The following is an 18,143-nucleotide window of genomic DNA, read 5'->3' on the forward strand; positions in this document are numbered from 1 at the left end:
CAAGAAACAGAACCAGGACACAGATTAAATCTGAATTTAGAGCTCTCTGTTCAAAGCAGCTGTTCCTACTCTCCACCCCACCTGCATACACAGGTGCAAAGAAACCAAAATAAATTGGCCACAAAAAAATCCAGCACCTTTTAGACAAGGCTTGTGAAAGCCCACCCTTCGTTTGTTTCAGGCTGGACAAAGGAACAAAGGAATCAGAGAAAGTCAAAGATACTTTATCTCAGGCTTCCTAGGTCTGAGACACATTGCACTCAGGAGCACCCAGTATCTTTATTCCTAGATGGTTTGTGGAATTTGAATGGAATCTAAACCTTCCATTTTAAAATGCATTCACCAGGAGGTTTATTTCATAGATGGCCATGTGGCATTATTTTGTTTTAAAAATAATGGCACTTAAAAACTATAGACAACAATACTGTATTATAAACTTCACACTTGCTAAGAGCCTAGATCTTAATAGTTCCCATCACAAAAAATAATAATTAGGTGTTAGTTAACGCTACAGTAGTAATCATATTGTAATATATAAATATATCAAGTCAACACATCGTACATCTTAAACTTATACAGTGTTACATGTCAATTACATCTCAATAAAAATAACTTTTAAAAAAGAAAAAGAAAGATTTTGCAAAGTATTATCCAAATCACATCAACCCAGTCCTCTGAAGTAATGAACCCAAATAATATCAACTGCTATTCTCTCTAGTTTGTTAGGACATTACAGAAACTTAAATGTCTAAATTTAAGCAAAATTTCCAAAACAATGCAGTTCTTTATTTGAGCACAGTGATTTAAGGCAGCTGTCAGGTGTGCTCAGCAGATTTTTCAAATGTGTTCATAGGTCAGGCTAGAACAGAAGTAGTAATAAATTACAATAAAACTTTGAATACTGTATTTTATACTAAGCACTACTAAAAATAAGCAGTAAAAACAGGTGTCAATGGAAAATTTTGTTTCGTTTTTTTTCTCTTTAGACCCATCAATTGAGAGGTAGGGGAGAAAAATGTAACATCTGGGAAAAAACTACGGTATCAAATTTCCTTAAATTAGGAACCAAGCATATCACCGAAAACCAAGCCACACGATTCTTAGATTATGGGAAATCCTTTTGGATTGGAATTTGGCATAGCAAAGTAATACAACACAAATACTAACAGAGAAGCTTGTCTGAAGTAGAAAAAAGAAGAAAAGCCTTTCATGTTTACAATTTCCACATTTTTCTAAAGAAGTGCAATTCTGTTACTTTCAAATTCATTTTACAATAGTAACCGGAAGTGCTTTAGTATTTATGGATAATTCAAGTGGAGAGGGTCTGCTAAGTAAATCAATAACAAACCTAAGGATTAAGGGAGGAATACTGGGTGTTTAAGAGAACAAATGCTTCTCCATCCCTTCAGGAGCTTCCATTTACAGATAGATAACGTGAATTAAAACATGAACATAATTTTTAGGCTGAGATGAATAATATTCAATAATTCCAGTTGAACTTTACATTTGATTAAAAATCTGGTAAGATTTTTAAAAATCACTTTTTTTCCTCTTACATTTTCTTACTTCACTGTCATAATGGGCATGTGAGAGGTAAGTTCTATTAGCTCCTTTTTATAAATGAGCATGTACAGAGGATATGTGATATCCAAATCTACCCCATTTGTTTGTGAAAACTAAAGCTCCAAGACCAATCATTTGAATGCTACCTCCTACATGCCATGGGGGACATTTCAGAAAAGCCATATAACAGAAAATTTATATTACCACATCAACTTGTCATTTTAGCTTACCTGGTTTCATCAATGTATACAGATTCAAGCACTGTGGCTGCATATTCCAAATTCTTCTTAAGATCTACCACTGAAGCCTCCCCTCTTTCTAATTGTTTGACCAAAGACCGTAACCTGAGGGGAAAAGACATGATTCAATTAGAATAGAGGAAAAACAATTAGAGGAAACCAAAGATAATCCTACAATTAGAGGGACGCAGTTTACAGCCATTAAATATTTTTATTTATCCCAATATATCTGAAAGGAAAATATAAATCTAATGATGGAACTGACCAGTATTTCTCAAAGAAGCAAGTTATAAAATAAATACACACATTTTTTCCACTCTAAATCAAGAACAAAAATATTCTCATCTACCAGGCACTGACAGCCCCCAACACTTTCTAACTACCTTTTATCTTGCTAAGAGTTTCCTAAATTATCAGTGATTTTGCTTCTCTTCTGATTTTCGTATTTTTTGGTCCTAACTGTATGTAGTAAAGCATGACCAGCAACAACATCACCAAACACTGCTTGAGATCCTGCTATGTTGCAGGTACTTTGTTCAGCTGTGACCATAGAGAATAGCAGTCCCATGGCCCACACATGTTCCAAGACAGATGAGGAGACTTAGACCACCAAAATAACCACAGAAGGCTCCATAAGGAATACATGAAGGCAAACTTTTACTGGACAGGAAGAATTCCTCTAGGAGCAGATAAATACCCTAGTTTTGTTTTTTTTAAGGAGGATGGATGACAAACCAAGGTACTGAGGACAAGACCTTTCCCACTGCTAGTCAAGAGTTCCAGACAGTAAAAGAGAAACAATAAAACATGCTCTCCTCTTATGTATATGAACACTATCCCCACAGAGAAGGACTCAGTACATATGAGAGCAATAAAATGCCAACAGATTATCAAAGACCGGCAACTGGGAACACTGTAAATACCACAGAGATATGGAGATTGGACAACTCTTCAGGCTCTTTGACAGCCAGCAAAGAACAGAAACTTTGAGGGCAACCTTCGGTTTGAATTGTACATCACATAGTATTAGCTCTGCAATCCCAGGCAATAGCTGAATGTCAGCTATAAAATGAAGAAGCAACCACCAAATTTCCTAGGTTGATATAAAGATTCAATCAAATTGATATTGATGTAGTCACATCAACCATGTGACCTACGATTGGTAATTGTTTTCAGCTTTACTGAATATAATTGATATATAACATTGTGTCCTTATACAACATGATGATTTGATACACATATATGTTGCAAAATGACTACCACATAAGGCTAGTTAATACAGCCAAAACCTCATAAATTTAATTTCTTTTTCTGGTGAGAACATTTAGGATTTACTATTCTAGCAACTTTCGTATACAATACTTAAAACCAGTACTTGCTAACTATAACCACCAGGTTGTACATTAGATCCCCACAATTCATTTATCTTACAACTGTAAGTCTGTACTCTGAACAACTTCCCCCATTTCCCCGTTGTTTTTTTAAAAGGCAGTTGTTATCATTATTGTCATTGTTGTTATTCAGTGACCTTGGTTATCAGAGGTAACCAGAGAGAAACATGCTATCAGGATACTTAAGATTATTATCAAGTCTCCATTTCCCAAGGGTGCTCCCACTTTCCTGACTTCAAAATATCCTCAGATTTGCATTTATAAGAGAGCACAGGTCAACATCTCTGCAAGGCATAAACTATTCCCCTCCAGATCTACATGAAAATGATCAACAATAAGGAAAGAGGAAAAACTCAGGATCACCCTTAAAAAGTAGGCAAGAGGGTCAGCCATACAAAATAAATTCCCAGGAATTTCAGTGATGTAAAATACAGAGGAAATTAGACTGAGGGTAGTGGCTACGTGACTTGTGAATCTCCAACATGCAAAAGGAAAATATGCAAAGGAAATCAGCAGAGGCCTCTGCAGCCTTGGAGGTGAGGGTTAGCCTGCGGATCCAATTAGCAGCACTAGGAAGTGTTCTGGTTTCACAAGCAGTGCGAGACAGGGAGTTGGCATGGAAGGGTTTAGCAATCCCTCACACACAGTGGACAGCCAGCCTGCCAAACAATGGGGAGACTGCAGAAGCAAGCCCTGAGAGTTGTTCCAAATAAGAAATGGAAGCTCTTTAGCAAAACACATTCCTGGCTAAGTCTGCCTCCAATTCTGACTCTCACCTCCAGAAGCCCAACTACCCCCAGCCTGTTTTGACTCTCCACTGGCAAGGAAAAATGAGGGTAAGCTTAAACTTCCTAAAAATGTTCTCCCTTGATTTGGGGCTTAAAGATTCTACCAGGAATTGACATGAAGCCCTAATAGGACCCATCTCAGCTCTCAAAACCTGAGAGGAGAAGACAAAACATAAAAAATGATGACGGAAACTACATGGCTAACAGAAGTAAGAACCAGATGATTCTATCTTCCTACAAAAGGGAAATAAGAAATAAACAAACAGAAGCAGCTTTAATCAGATAAGTTTTCCTAGACTGAAGAAAAACCTTTAAAGCAGATGAAAAGGGATCAGATAAAACCAGAAAAAGAAATCCAACATATGCAGTTGTAATTTTTTATCTCCAAGAATTTTTTAAAAAGGCGAAAACTGTTGAGAAAAAAATATATTACTTACAAAGTAACAAAAATTCAAGCTGGCCATAAGACTTCAACCATGCCAAATATCAAAAAGCAATTTAATAACAACACCAATTTTTGAAAATAATATGGTATAATTCAAGATATCTATATCTACCTATGTATACTAGGACTGCCATGTGTATGTGAAGCCAACAAATACATTCTCAGTTGTGGACAAGCTCAAAATTTCATCATTAATATGCTTTTCCAGAAAATAAAAACAAAAACAAAAAAACTTTAAGGCCAACTGTGGGACAGTGATCTTTCAAGGAGGATAGATTCATGAATCTCCAATTAAAGTGACTCATGACCGGAGGAGGTTCAAGATGGCAGAAGAGTAAGACGCGGAGATCGCCTTCCTCCCCACAAATACATCAGAAATACATTTACATGTGGAACAGCTCCTACAGAACACCTACTGAAGGCTGGCAGAAGACCTCAGACCTCTCAAAAGGCAAGAAACTCCCCACGTACCTGGGTACGGCAAAAGAAAAAAGAATAAACAGAGACCAACGAATAGGGACGGGACCTGCACCAGTGGGAGGGAGCCGTGAAGGAGGAAAGGTTTGCACACACTAGGAAGGCCCTTCACGGGCGGAGACTGCGGGTGGCGGAGGGGGGAAGCTTCGGAGCCGCGCCGCAGAGGAGAGCTCAGCCACAGGGGTGCGGAGGGGAAAGCGGAGAGATTCCCACACAGAGGATCAGGGCCGACCAGCACTCACCAGCCTGAGAGGCTCCTCTGCTCACCCGCCGGGGCGGGCGGGGCTGGGAGCTGAGGCTCGGGTGGGCTTCGGTCGGAGCGCCGGCAGAGGACTGGGGTTGGCTGTGTGAACATAGCCTGAAGGGGCTAGTGCGCCACGACTAGCCGGGAGGGAGTCCGGAAAAAGGTCTGGAGCTGCCGAAGAGGCAAGAGACTTTTTTTTCCCTCTTTGTTTCCTGGTGCGCGAGGAGAGAGGGATTAAGAGCACCGCTTAAAGGAGCTCCAGAGACGGGCGCAAGCCGTGGCTACCAGCGCGGACCCCAGAGACGGGCATGAGACGCTAAGGCTGCTCCTGCCGCCACCAAGAAGCCTGTGCGCGAGCACAGGTCACTCTCCACAACTTTCTTCCAGGGAGCCTGTGCAGCCCCCCACTGCCAGGGTTCCGGAATCCAGGGACAACTTCCCCGGGAGAACGCACAGCACGCCTCAGGCTGGTGCAAAGTCACGCCGGCCTCTGCCGCGCAGGCTCGCCTCGCACCCGTACCCCTCCCTTCCCCTGGCCTGAGTGAGCCAGAGCGCCCGAATCAGCGGCTCCTTTAACCTCGTCCTGTCTGACCGAAGAACAGACGCCCTCAGGCGACCTACACGCAGAAATAGGGCCAAATCCAAAGCTGAACCCCGGGAGCTGTGCGAACAAAGAAGAGAAAGGGAAATCTCTCCCAGCAGCCACAGAAGCAGCGGATTAAATCTCCACAGTCAACTTGATGTACCCTGCATCAGTGGAATACCTGAATAGACAACAAATCATCCCAAATTGAGGAGGTAGACTTTGGGATCAACAATATATATACATTTTTCCCTACTTCTCTTTTTGTGCGTGTGTATGTGTATGCTTCTGTGTGTGATTTTGTCTATATAGCTTTGCTTTTAATTCTTCTCTCCCTTTTATTCTGAGCCATGTGGAGGACACGTTCTTAGTGCTCCAGCCAGGCATCAGGGCTGTGGCACTGAGGTGGGAGAGCCAAGTTCAGGACACTGGTCCACAAGAGACCTCCCAGCTCCACGTAATATCAAACGGTGAAAATCTCCCAGAGATCTCCATCTCAACTCCAAGACCCAGCTCCACTCAACGACCAGCAAGCTATAGTGCAGGACACCCTGTGCCAAACAACTAGCAAGACAGGAACACAACCCCATCCATGAGCACAGAGGCTGCGTAAAATCATAATAAGGCCACAGACACCGAAAAAACACCACCAGATGTAGACCTGCCCACCAGAAAGACAAGACCCAGCCTCATCCACCAGAACACAGGCACTACTCCCCTCGACCAGGAAGCCTACACAACCCACTGAACCAACCTTAGCCACTGGGGACAGACACCAAAAAAAACAGAAACTACGAACCTGCAGCCTGCGAAAATGAGATCCCAAACACAGTAAGTTAAGCAAAATGAGAAGACAGAGAAATACACAGCAGATGAAGGAGCAAGGCAAAAACCCACCAGAGCTAACAAATGAAGAGGAAATAGCCTGTATACCTGAAAAAGAATTCAGAATAATGATGGTAAAGATATCCAAAATCTTGGAAATACTATGGAGAAAATACAAGAAACGTTTAACAAGGACCTAGAAGAACTAAAGAGCAAACTAAAAGAGATGAACAACACAATAAATGAAATTAAAATTCTCTAGAAGGGATCAATAGCAAGGGAGTGGCAGGACATATTTAAAGTGATGAAAGAGAAAAACCTACAACCAAGAATACTCCACCCAGCAAGGGTCTCATTCACATTCGACAGAGAAATTAAAACCTTTACAGACAAGCAAAAGTTAAGAGAATTCAGCACCACCAAACCAGCTTTACAACAAATGCTAAAGGAACTTCTCTAAGCAGGAAACACGAGAGAAGGAAAAGACCTACAATAATAAACCCAAAACAATTAAGAAAACGGTAATAGGAACATACATATTGATAACCTTAAACGTAAATGGATTAAATGCTCCAACCAAAAGACATAGACTGGCTGAATGGATACAAAAACAAGACCCATATATATGCTATCTACAAGAGACCCACTTCAGACACAGGGACACATAGAGACTGAAACTGAGGGGATGAAATAAGATATTCCACGCAAATGGAAATCAAAACAAAGCTGGAGTAGCAAGTCTCATAACAGACAAAATAGACTTTGAAACAAAGACTATTATAAGAGACAAATAAGGACACTACATAATGATCAAGGGATCAATCCAAAAAGAAGATATAACAACTGTAAATATTTATGCACCCAACATAGGAGCACCTCAATACATAAGGCAAATACTAACAGCCATAAAAGGGGAAATCGACAGTAACACAATCATAGTAGGGGACTGTAATGCCCCACTTTCACCAATGGACAGATCATTGAAAATGAAAATAAATAAGGAAACACAAGCTTTAAGTGATACATTAAACAAGATGAACTTAATTGTTATTTATAGGACATTCCATCCAAAAACAACAGAATACACATTCTTCTCAAGTGCTCATGGAACATTCTCCAGGATAGATCATATCTTGGGTCACAAATCAAGCACTTTTGCACAGCAAAAGAAACCTAAACAAGACGAAAAGACAACCATCAGAATGGGAGAAAATATTTGCAAATGAAGCAACTGACAAAGGATTAATCTCCAAAATTTACAAGCAGCTCATGCAGCTCAATATCCAAAAAACAAACAACCCAATCCAAAAGTGGGCAGAAGACCTAAATAGACATTTCTCCAAAGAAGATATACAGATTGCCAACAAACACATGAAAGAATGCTCAACATCATTAATCATTAGAGAAATGCAAATCAAAAGTACAATGAGACATCATCTCACACCAGTCAGAATGGCCATCATCAAAAAATCTACAAACAATAAATACTGGAGAGGGTGTGGAGAAAAGGGAAGCCTCTTGCACTGTTGGTGGGAATGTAAATTGATACAGCCACTATGGAAAACAGTGTGAATTTTCCTTAAAAACTAAAAATAGAACTACCATACGATCCAGCAATCCCAGTACTGGGCATATACCCTGAGAACACCGTAATTCAAAAAGAGTCATGTACCACAATGTTCATTGAAGCTCTATTTACAATAGACAGGACATGGAAGCAACCTAAGTTTCCACCAACAGATGAATGGATAGAGAAGATGTGGCACATATATACAATGGAATGTTACTCTGCCATAAAAAGGAATGAAACTGAGTTATTTGTAGTGAGGTGGATGGACCTAGAGACTGTCATTCCGAGTGAAGTAAGTCAGAAAGAGAAAAACAAATACCGTATGTTAACACATATGTATGGAATCTAAGAAAAAAAGAAAAGGAAAAAAAGATCAGAAGAACCTAGGGGCAAGACGGAATAAAGATGCAGTACTACTAGAGAATGGACTTGAGGATACAGGGAGGGGGAAGGGTAATCTGGGACAAAGTGAGAGAGTGGCATGGACATATATACACTACCAAACGTGAAATAGATAGCTAGTGGGAAGCAGCCACATAGTACAGGGAGATCAGCTCGGTGCTTTGTGACCACCTAGAGGGGTGGGATAGGGAGGGTGGGAGGGAGATGCAAGAGGGAAGAGATATGGGCACATATGTATATGTATAACTGATTCACTCTGTTATAAAGCACAAACTAACACACCATTGTAAAGCAATTATACTCCAATAAAGATGTTAAAAATAAATAAATAAATTGACTGATGACCAAGATTTAACAAAGCCAACCTTAACAACATGGAAAAGTAGCTTAAAAAGATTAAAAATGAGTGGTAGATGAAATATAATGCTAACTATACAAGGACAACTACACACGAAAATGGCTGACACATCTTCTTTTCCTAAGACAAGCTCCTATTCCTAGTGTAAATGCTTCCTATGTCACTTTTATGGACTAAAAACTAATTATAATCATTCAGAAAACAATTGAAATTATTAAGAACATTATATGGAATATCACTTTATAGCCATTACTATGAACAAGTCCCACTCCAGGGAAAGCACAGTATTGGGGGAAGTGAGTTGTGAAGAGCCTCATATCATTCTGCAATATGTCATCCAGGACCTTAGGCCAGAGCAGGAGTGGTGCTCTTGGGGAAAGCATCATTTGGACTCCCACTCAGCAGTTCAGATCAGCAGCTGAAAATCATCTCCCCCGGAAAGTCCCAGACTTTATGCCATAATTAGCAGAAAAATCAGCAGTGTGGGGCTTTCCCGAGATGTAGTCACCAGTAGTGCCTGACAGACATTAGGCACGGCCACATTTGTGTATCCAGTGCAAAAGTCTGACCTAACAGAAAGCTATAAACAGAAGGAAACCCCTAGCCCAGTGGCTTCGACAAAGCCCGAGATGAAACGACACAGAATAAAGTACTTTCGGGATGCATAAGACATACTAGAAATTCACATCTACTCCAGTCTCTCTAGTTAATGAGATGAGCAGAAGATCCACTAACACCCTGGCAGACATGAAGGTAGCCTAGGACAACACATCCACAGAGTTTATGGAAAACACCCAGCAACGCTCACCTCTCTTTATTCAAGGACAACTAAACAGGAAAAAAATATATCTACAGAAAGATTCAGCAATAAAGAAAGTGGAGAATAGTCTTCAAAATGCAGAGGAAGGACTCACTTTTCAAAAGAAGATTCACTAAAGGAAACACAAGTAAATTTTAGGGAGCATCTGCTTTGTGTTCAATAAAATTCAGAAAAACAGATCTTTGAAATGAAGGTGAAAGCTGAAATCATAATGTAATAAAAGTGAACATATTGAGAGAGAAGAAATGAAAAAGAAACAAAACATGACAATAAAAAGACTATAAGAACGTTTTTTTAAAAATGTGACCAACTTCTTATATACCCAGCTCCTATTTGGACTAGCACCTATCACAGGTATAAGCTACAGCTGTCCCTGTCCACACAGCTGCCAGCTTTCTGCTCTATGTAGCTGCCACATAAACCCTAGGAAATTCCAGATGTCCCTATTTTCAAATATTGTTGAGTTCTAGGGCATCACTCAGGTGGGTGCTGCTCCAATGGCCCCTCAGTCTCTCTTCTCCTCCAATCCTTTATCCTCCTTGGAACGTACTGCCTTGACCCTCACCCCACTCTGCCACTTACCATCTACCTCTTGGTAAAATTGCTGCTTTGTGGGCAGAAGAGTTTCAAATTAGCCTTTCACCACTAGTCACCAACTAGTCTCAAAAACTGAAAAATGTCCTAAAGTTTTGGGAATAAGGAGACACCCTTCCCTAGTACAGATACAGGTATGCCCTGGATCTCAAGCCATCAGACTGCAGGTGTGCCCTAGATCTCAATCCATCTTAAGAAGGGTTGTCTAAAAATAGCCAAGATCCTTCATACCCATTCTACAAAGTATTTTTGTTAAACTTGAAGAAGACTAGCTAAGCAGGAAGGCTCAGATGCCTTCCTTTGTTTTCCTAGTAAAGATTGGATGTTTTTCTATGTGAATTCATTTACCTAAAAGGCCAATGTCCCCAAGGACAGGTCCCACAGTAAGTTGCAGTCTGTACATCTAGCTTTTTAATACTATTCAAAAGGATTTTTGGTCTGGGCACCTAAAGGAAGAGAGGGAGGGAGGGAGGGAGAAGGGAAACATATAATACAACAAAAATAATTTAGAGTTTCTCTTCTGAGTGAACGTTCATAGTTTCCAGCACTCCATCCATTTCTGTCACTGTGGTGGCCAGACAATAGTTCCAGTATAGAAGCACAATACCATTTTAGGAATAGCTTACACTTTCAAACTTTGGCAAGATGTCTTTCTCTGAAGAGAGTGTATAATTTCATTGTGGATGAGCCCTTGCATCTTTACACGAAACTTTTATTTCTCCACATAAACTCTCTGCTTTCTCTAGGCTTCTTTGCTACAAGGCATATGATAAAATGCTGCATCACTTCAGTTCCTAGTGCCCTCAGGTCTGGAGCAAGTCCTGGATGGATGCTGAGGTGCTTGGAAACTATGTCATTATTTGGGATGTAGAAAAGTGTTGGAAGAGAGAAACTAAGTGAGGCAAGACCTACACACTGTATTTTGGAACTTGAAAGGTTGTTGGAGTGGAAGAGACAAAGTCTTCTTTTTTTCCGCAAAGGTAATTTCTAGGACCAACGGGGTTGACTTTATTAGGAAGCAACCTTTGGACTCAACTTCTTAACTTAGGAAACTGCCCTACCATGGACTCGGCATTATTCCCTACCCAAGTGAGGTCCCCAAAACCCTTCAACACCATGCCTTGAGAGCCCATACATTTGCTGAGCTGGAATGAAATCAGAAAAGAACAAGCAAAAATAAACTGGAATAAAGAGTCATGAAACAAACTTTCTTATATCTGTCCATTCTGCCCAAGGTTATTCCTCCTGAGAATGGATAAGCAGCTCCTAAAATGCCAGTGTGGCCGCCAACAGCTGTTGTCTCAGACAGGTTTGTTAGTTTGAAAGAATGTCAAAGGGAACTGGATCCTTTACAGAACTTCCCGTACATGTCCCAATGAACCATGTGTCCTAAAAACTCATTTGAATAAAAAAAATCACCATCTCAGTTCATCACATCCATGTATTTGTAAGGCAAAGGTGTCTCTGTGTATTTATACACACCTGTTTCCTCTGTCACTCCCATCCCTGCCACTTACCTAAATGCCATAAGTTGTAAATTGAAACAACTCCTCCAAATGGGATTTCAGACTTACATTTTAATGTCACCCAATGATGCCATCTGAATATTTTTCTGGAGATCTGTTTGTTTCTAAAATTAACATTGTGGTACTTGCAACATCCCTTCAACATTGACTGAGTGCTCTCTGAATGCAGATACTGTGATAGGCTCCAGGAATACAAAGGGGGACAATGCAGTGCCTTCCCTCAATTATGGTCCACAATTCAAAAAGAGTCATGTACCACAATGTTCACTGCAGCTCTATTTACAATAGCCAGGAATCAACCTAAGTGTCCATCAACAGATGAATGGATAAAGAAGATGTGGCACATATATACAATGGAATATTACTCAGCCATAATAAAAACAAAATTGAGTTATTTGTAGTGAGGTGGATGGACCTAGAGTCTGTCTTACAGAGTGAAGTAAGTCAGAAAGAGAAAAACAAATACCATATGCTAACACATATATATGGAATCTAAAAAAAAATGGTCATGAGGAACCTAGGGGCAAGACGGGAATAAAGACGCAGACCTACTGGAGAATGGACTTGAGGACACGGGTAGGGGGAAGGGTAAGCTGGGACAAAGTGAGACAGTGCCATGGACATATATACACTACCAAATGTAAAATAGCTAGCTAGTGGGAAGCAGCCGCATAAAACAGGGAGATCAGCTCAGTGCTTTGTGACCACCCAGAGGGGTGGGATAGGGAGGGTGGGAGGGAGATGCAAGAGGGAGGAGATATGGGGATATATGTATATGTATAGCTGATTCACTTTGTTATAAAGCAGAAACTAACACACCATTGTAAAGCAATTATACTCCAATAAAGATGTTTAAAAAAATGTCTATTGAAAAGGTTATGCCTTTTCTTGCAAAATTATGCTATGCAAGGATCTGTAAAATAACTTCCGTCTACACTTTAGAGCCAGGAAACATTTTGCCACGTCAATGGACAGTTGCAACTATATAACTTAATGTGTACAAATTTTTATCTTCTTTTAAAGCCTTTGTGGTTGATCACAGTGGACATTAAGCAAATTATGTTGGATGAATAATAAATGTGAAACCAAACATTTTACTTTAAGTACATTTTCTCTTGGGTGTAAATTGAATACAAAATGGATTTGAAGTCATTATGTAACCATAACCTTCTTTAATGTTTATGTTAAATATTCTCAAGTCATTTCTTCACAAATACCACATTTAACAGCCTTAATCATCTCACTCATTCTTACACAAATCTTCTGGTTTCTTCAGGCTCTTTTCAAAGTGTTAGTATCAAGAGTTTCTAATTAGTTATTATCTCTCAAATGTCAACTTCTCTTAACAATTCCTAAGAGCATGTTAACTTTTTATATTACAGTATATAAGTTGTTACTCGGATGGCAATCAATCTGTGAATGCTGTCTTTGCTTTTGCTTTAAATATATTAGCTGTACAGTGAAATGCACTTTCTTTTGGTTGGTCTTGATATAGGAAGATGTGCAGATCAGAAATCGCCATGCCCTTGGCCAAGTGTACTGTTGGGTCAACAGTATTTGTTGTTGCCAAGTCCAAGGCAGGTGCCATATAGGCTATAGAGAGAAAAGATGCAAGAAGCTTCCAGTGGAGTGTTGGAGACAAGCATTGACTCACGCACCAGTGAGTGAACAAGAGAAAGGATAGTCCAGCAGCCCAGCATGTGGTGTTCGGAGTATAAAGCCTTCTGATCCAAAGCCTAGCTTTTCCATTTACTAGTTGTACAACCCTGAACAAAGTTTTTCAAACTCCCAATATTTCCATTTCTTCTTTGGTAAAATAGGGATGACAAGAGTATCTGTGTCATAGGTTAGGTGATAATTACATAAAATAACTTATGTAGAGAGTTTAGCACAGTGCTTTTAAACCCTCAGTAGCTGCTGTGTGCGCATGTGTGTGTATACTTTGTGCTAGGTACTCTGCTAGGTATATAAATAACTATGCTGCAAGGCAGAATTTTAAAAGAATGAGAGAGGGCTAAACTGAAGAGCAAGAATAGATTTTGAGAGTGATCCAACCACCTCCTAATAGATACGTCACGAATGTCATGAGTGTGTGTGTGTGTGTGTGTGTGTGTGTGTAGTCAAAAATAACCCCAGAGAGTGAGAAGTTCTGAGCCTACAGGTAAAAGCAAGATAAATATCCTTTTCCAAGGAAGTAAAGAGCAAGAAAAGTGGCATCCTCGTAATATTACATGGGAATCTAGCCTCATCTGCATTCCTGTGCACAATTCCTCCCTTCCCAAACCATACAGGCCTCCATAGATAGCGTTGACTGTGGCTCATAACTCCTTCTATACAGAGACTAGCACCGAGAAAAGTCGGCAAGCATAAAAGGTATTTAATAAATTTGAACCTGTAAAACTTTATGGGAAGCAGGTGTTTGAGTCCCATTTTATGGAACACGAGCCTAATGAAAAGGGTTATATGAACTATTGTGAGGCTGTTCAGCTTGTGAACGACGATGGGAATGTAATCACATGTCCCACAAACTAGACTATGTTAAGCCTCCTGTTGTTAGAATAATGCCATTTATACATCTATTTATGATTTTATATTCCTCCCTTTCATCTCATTCTTCATTGAAAATTAATGTATTGCAACTCATTGGCAGGCCATTTATTTTCCAGTAAAAATTAATCTAATAAAAAACAATAAAAACTATGAATGTGAAAAAACATCCCAACGATATAAGCAGATTTATTATACATAGCTGGAAAATATCTCTTACACAAAGGCATTCATAAAGTGATTTAACGTCTCTGTGCACAAGTTCTTTGAAAATATACTTGACAGAGTCATTTACTACTTTCAATATCAGAAATCACCGGGGAACAGGTGAAAATTATTCCTACAAGTAAGAAGTAGTTATATACAGCCAAATAACTAGAGCAAAATAAAACCTTATGAAAAAAATAGATGAGTGCAAGGGGAAAAGGGGGGTAGGGAAGAGAGGAAGATGTAAAACAATAATTTAAAGACGAAGTTAAAATGAAGCCAGTAACCACACAGTGATTTAATTACAGGACACCTATTGTATAATCTTGATGTCATTTGACAACTCTCAGTAGGTAAATCCCTAAGAAAGTGATATTCAGTTATTTCATAATATTGCTCTATAACCTAGAAATTTCTTTAGGATCTTTAAATTTAGTTCTTGAGGTAATGGACCTGACTTTCCATGCAAAGATTCAATATCGTTTTCTTTAACTGTTGCTTCTTGATGAAACAGTTCCTCTTTTATCATGTCATTAATCTCAGTGCCAAGCTTTGAAGGTGGTGCTAAGGTTCACTCTCTGTGTGGCAAGTGGAGGGCCAAAACGTCCCTGTGCAGTAAGAGTACGCAGGGGTTCTCATTCCAACGTGTTTCCACCACACTCTGGACATCCACCACTAATGGGCACATCACAGTGTGTTGCAATGGTCAGTTTGTATGACTTTGTCAGTCTCTGTGCCGTGCCAAGACATACAAAGACTGAAAGTCAGTTCCATGACCTGAAGAAGTAACTACTCTGACTTTGCAGGATAACCTCATTTAGTTCTCAAAACAAATCTATGAAGTAGCTAATATTATTATTCCTATTTCACAATGGAAAAAAAAGGTTTAGTTTAACTCTTCCAAGGTCATTCCCCTAGAAAGTGATGGCATCTGACTCCAGAGCCTGTGTTTTAAATCATTATTCAACAAATAATATAGATTGGATGATTTAACAAATGACTAAACAAGTGAATAAGACATACTAAACTAAACTAAACACCACGATCATATTCTTATTTAGCTTTTCGAGTTTGAGACAGAATATTCTTAAATTTTGATTTGTAAATTTCCCAAGTTAAAATTAGATCCCAAAGACCATGCCCAGTATTACGAACACTGCCATCCAACGAATGAACTGATGTGAAGAAGAGAAATATTGGCAGCCAGAGACTGTGTCCTCAAAATGCTGACACAACGAGTTATACATTTTAAAACTTAATTTATAAAGTGACCAAACTGATGCAAAAAGGCATCTTCTTTTTTCATTTCATTGACTCTATCAATTAACTGATGCTTTATAAATACAGCTCAAATAATGTAATAATGTCAAAGTACCATTAGAAAATTAATAGTGGATGGATATACTCTGGCTATCGCTTATTCATTTAAATATACAATTTAAAACAAATTTCTTTCAAACATTACCGTGAAGGTCTCTTTGATGTGTCAACTTGGCTAGGCTAGTCCCGAAGTTTTCAATCAAACACTGATCTAGGTACTTTGTAAATGTGACTAAAGTCTATAATCAGTTGACTTAATAAAGTAAATTACATTAGACAGTTTGAAAACCTTAAAAGCAGAACTGAGGCTTCCCAGAATAAACATAAATTCTGCCTATGGACATCAGCTTCAGCTGTGTCTGAGAGTTCCAGGCTGCCCTCCTTGTAGGTTTTGGACTTACCTAGCCAGCCCCCAGAACTGAGTAATCCTGTTCCTTGCAATAACTTTCTTAATATACATCTCCTACTGCCTCCATTTTCCTGTGATACAATTGCTCTTTTGCACTCTTACATAGCAGAGTTGTAGTGATTATAGTTAATTTATCAGCCTCTACTCAAGAAGCAAACAGGGTTTGGAAGCAATTTAAAACTTAGCAACAGCAGGAGTTCCTAACACCATTTTAAAGCAAAATAAAATTTTAAAAAGAACAAGATACGGCTGTGTGGATTTTTAAATAAAGACCCTGAACTCTTACTCATCTTTATAACTCCAGTGATGAACACATGGTAGGTGCTTAACAAATGTCCTATAAGTGAATAAACAACCGAATGAGTAACTGAGTGAATGAATGAGTTGATTCGGCTGGCAGTTCTCTTGTGCTAAATTTCTCTCTCAGATTCTTCACTGCAATATTTGGGGTAGAAAGGATGCAAAAGTTTAGCACAGAAACTATAGCTCCTGATGAAACAGTTGCTTGAGAGCTTTTCATTCTTCAGAAGTTCCACATGAATTTCCTATTTTAAGACAGTATTTTGCACCCACAAATTGTATAACTCTCTCACCCAGAATCCTAACGGAATAACCACTAAAATATAAAAATGTGGTTATCATCACTGAGAAATAGGAAAATGAGCCAAAGACAGAAAACTTCTTAAAAATGTAACCTAAATTCTCTTAGATGGTTACTCAGATGTCAGTATCCAATTATAACTAGGTAAATAAATGGCTTTGGCCACCATGGCTATTTCTACACATCGGTTATCAGTGACTTAGTCAAATCATTGTCAGAGGAAAACACAGCTCCTTGGATATCCTCTAGTACCATAAACATGCCACCAGACTCTCTAAATAAGGCTCCATGCTCTCTCATCTGAGGAATGACTGCAGCCACCCTTCCTATCACACCTGGGACCATCAACTGCCTGGACTCTCTAAGGCGTCAATATCTGGCTCTTTTATTTTGTTGCACTTGGAGCTGTTAACCAGGATCCAGGATATATGCTCTGTTATAGATAAAGTCCCGGGCCACTGGCTCTCCTAGGTTCATTAACACCAAACAGGCAACTGAGGGGGAAGAAGGAAAAGGAAACTTCCCTTCTTCATTCCCATTGCCCCTAAAACTCATATAGCACCGTGTGCGCCAAGAACTAAGAAAACACATCCATTTAATCTTTCCAAAAACCTATTAAACAGGTCATACCATATGTTATCAATTCTAAGACATTTATTTTCACATTTATTATCTCTGAAGTAGAGATGCATTGTACCATCCATAGAATATCATGACTTATTTGGCAATTCCTTTTGTGTGTGTGTGTGATTTTAAAACATCTTTATTGGAGTATGATTGCTTTACAATGGTGTGTTAGTTTCTGCTTTATAACAAAGTGAATCAGCTATACATATACATATATCCCCGTATCTCTTCCCTCTTGCATCTCCCTCCCTCCCACTCTCCGTATCCCACCCCTCTCGGTGGTCACAAAGCACCGAGCTGATCTCCCTGTTGGCACTGCTTTGTCTTCCATAAAATGAAGGTGTACCTTTATTTATTTTATATGAAATAGGGTCTTACCATCATCCCAGTTTACAGATGAGGAAACTGAGGCACAGAGGCAGACTCTTTTCCCCAGTCACACAAATAGTAAGTGGCAAAGCCAGTACTTGAAACCAGGAAGTCTAGCTCTAGAGTAGGGCTTCTCAAAATTGGCACCATTAACGTTGTAGGCTAGATAATTCTTTGTTATAGAGGGCTGCCTATACATTGTCGGATGTTTAACAGTATCTCTGGCCTCTACCCACTA

At 39.4% G+C, this 18,143-nt stretch overlaps 1 protein-coding gene across 4 annotated transcripts in view; it reads right to left on the reverse strand.

The window, feature by feature from the left end:
• Positions 1–18,143, reverse strand: part of PDE1C (phosphodiesterase 1C) — a 273,423-nt gene that overhangs the window by 108,440 nt on the left and 146,840 nt on the right. For all 4 annotated transcript variants that reach the window (XM_024737279.1, XM_024737251.1, XM_024737260.1 and 1 more), the window contains exon 3: positions 1,794–1,907. In XM_024737279.1, coding sequence (XP_024593047.1) covers positions 1,794–1,907 — 114 coding nt within the window. The remainder of the gene's footprint in view (positions 1–1,793; positions 1,908–18,143) is intronic.

This window comes from Neophocaena asiaeorientalis, unplaced genomic scaffold (genome assembly GCF_003031525.2).
Source record: "Neophocaena asiaeorientalis asiaeorientalis breed wild unplaced genomic scaffold, Neophocaena_asiaeorientalis_V1.1 scaffold612, whole genome shotgun sequence".
NCBI classification, from domain to species: Eukaryota; Metazoa; Chordata; class Mammalia; order Artiodactyla; family Phocoenidae; genus Neophocaena; species Neophocaena asiaeorientalis.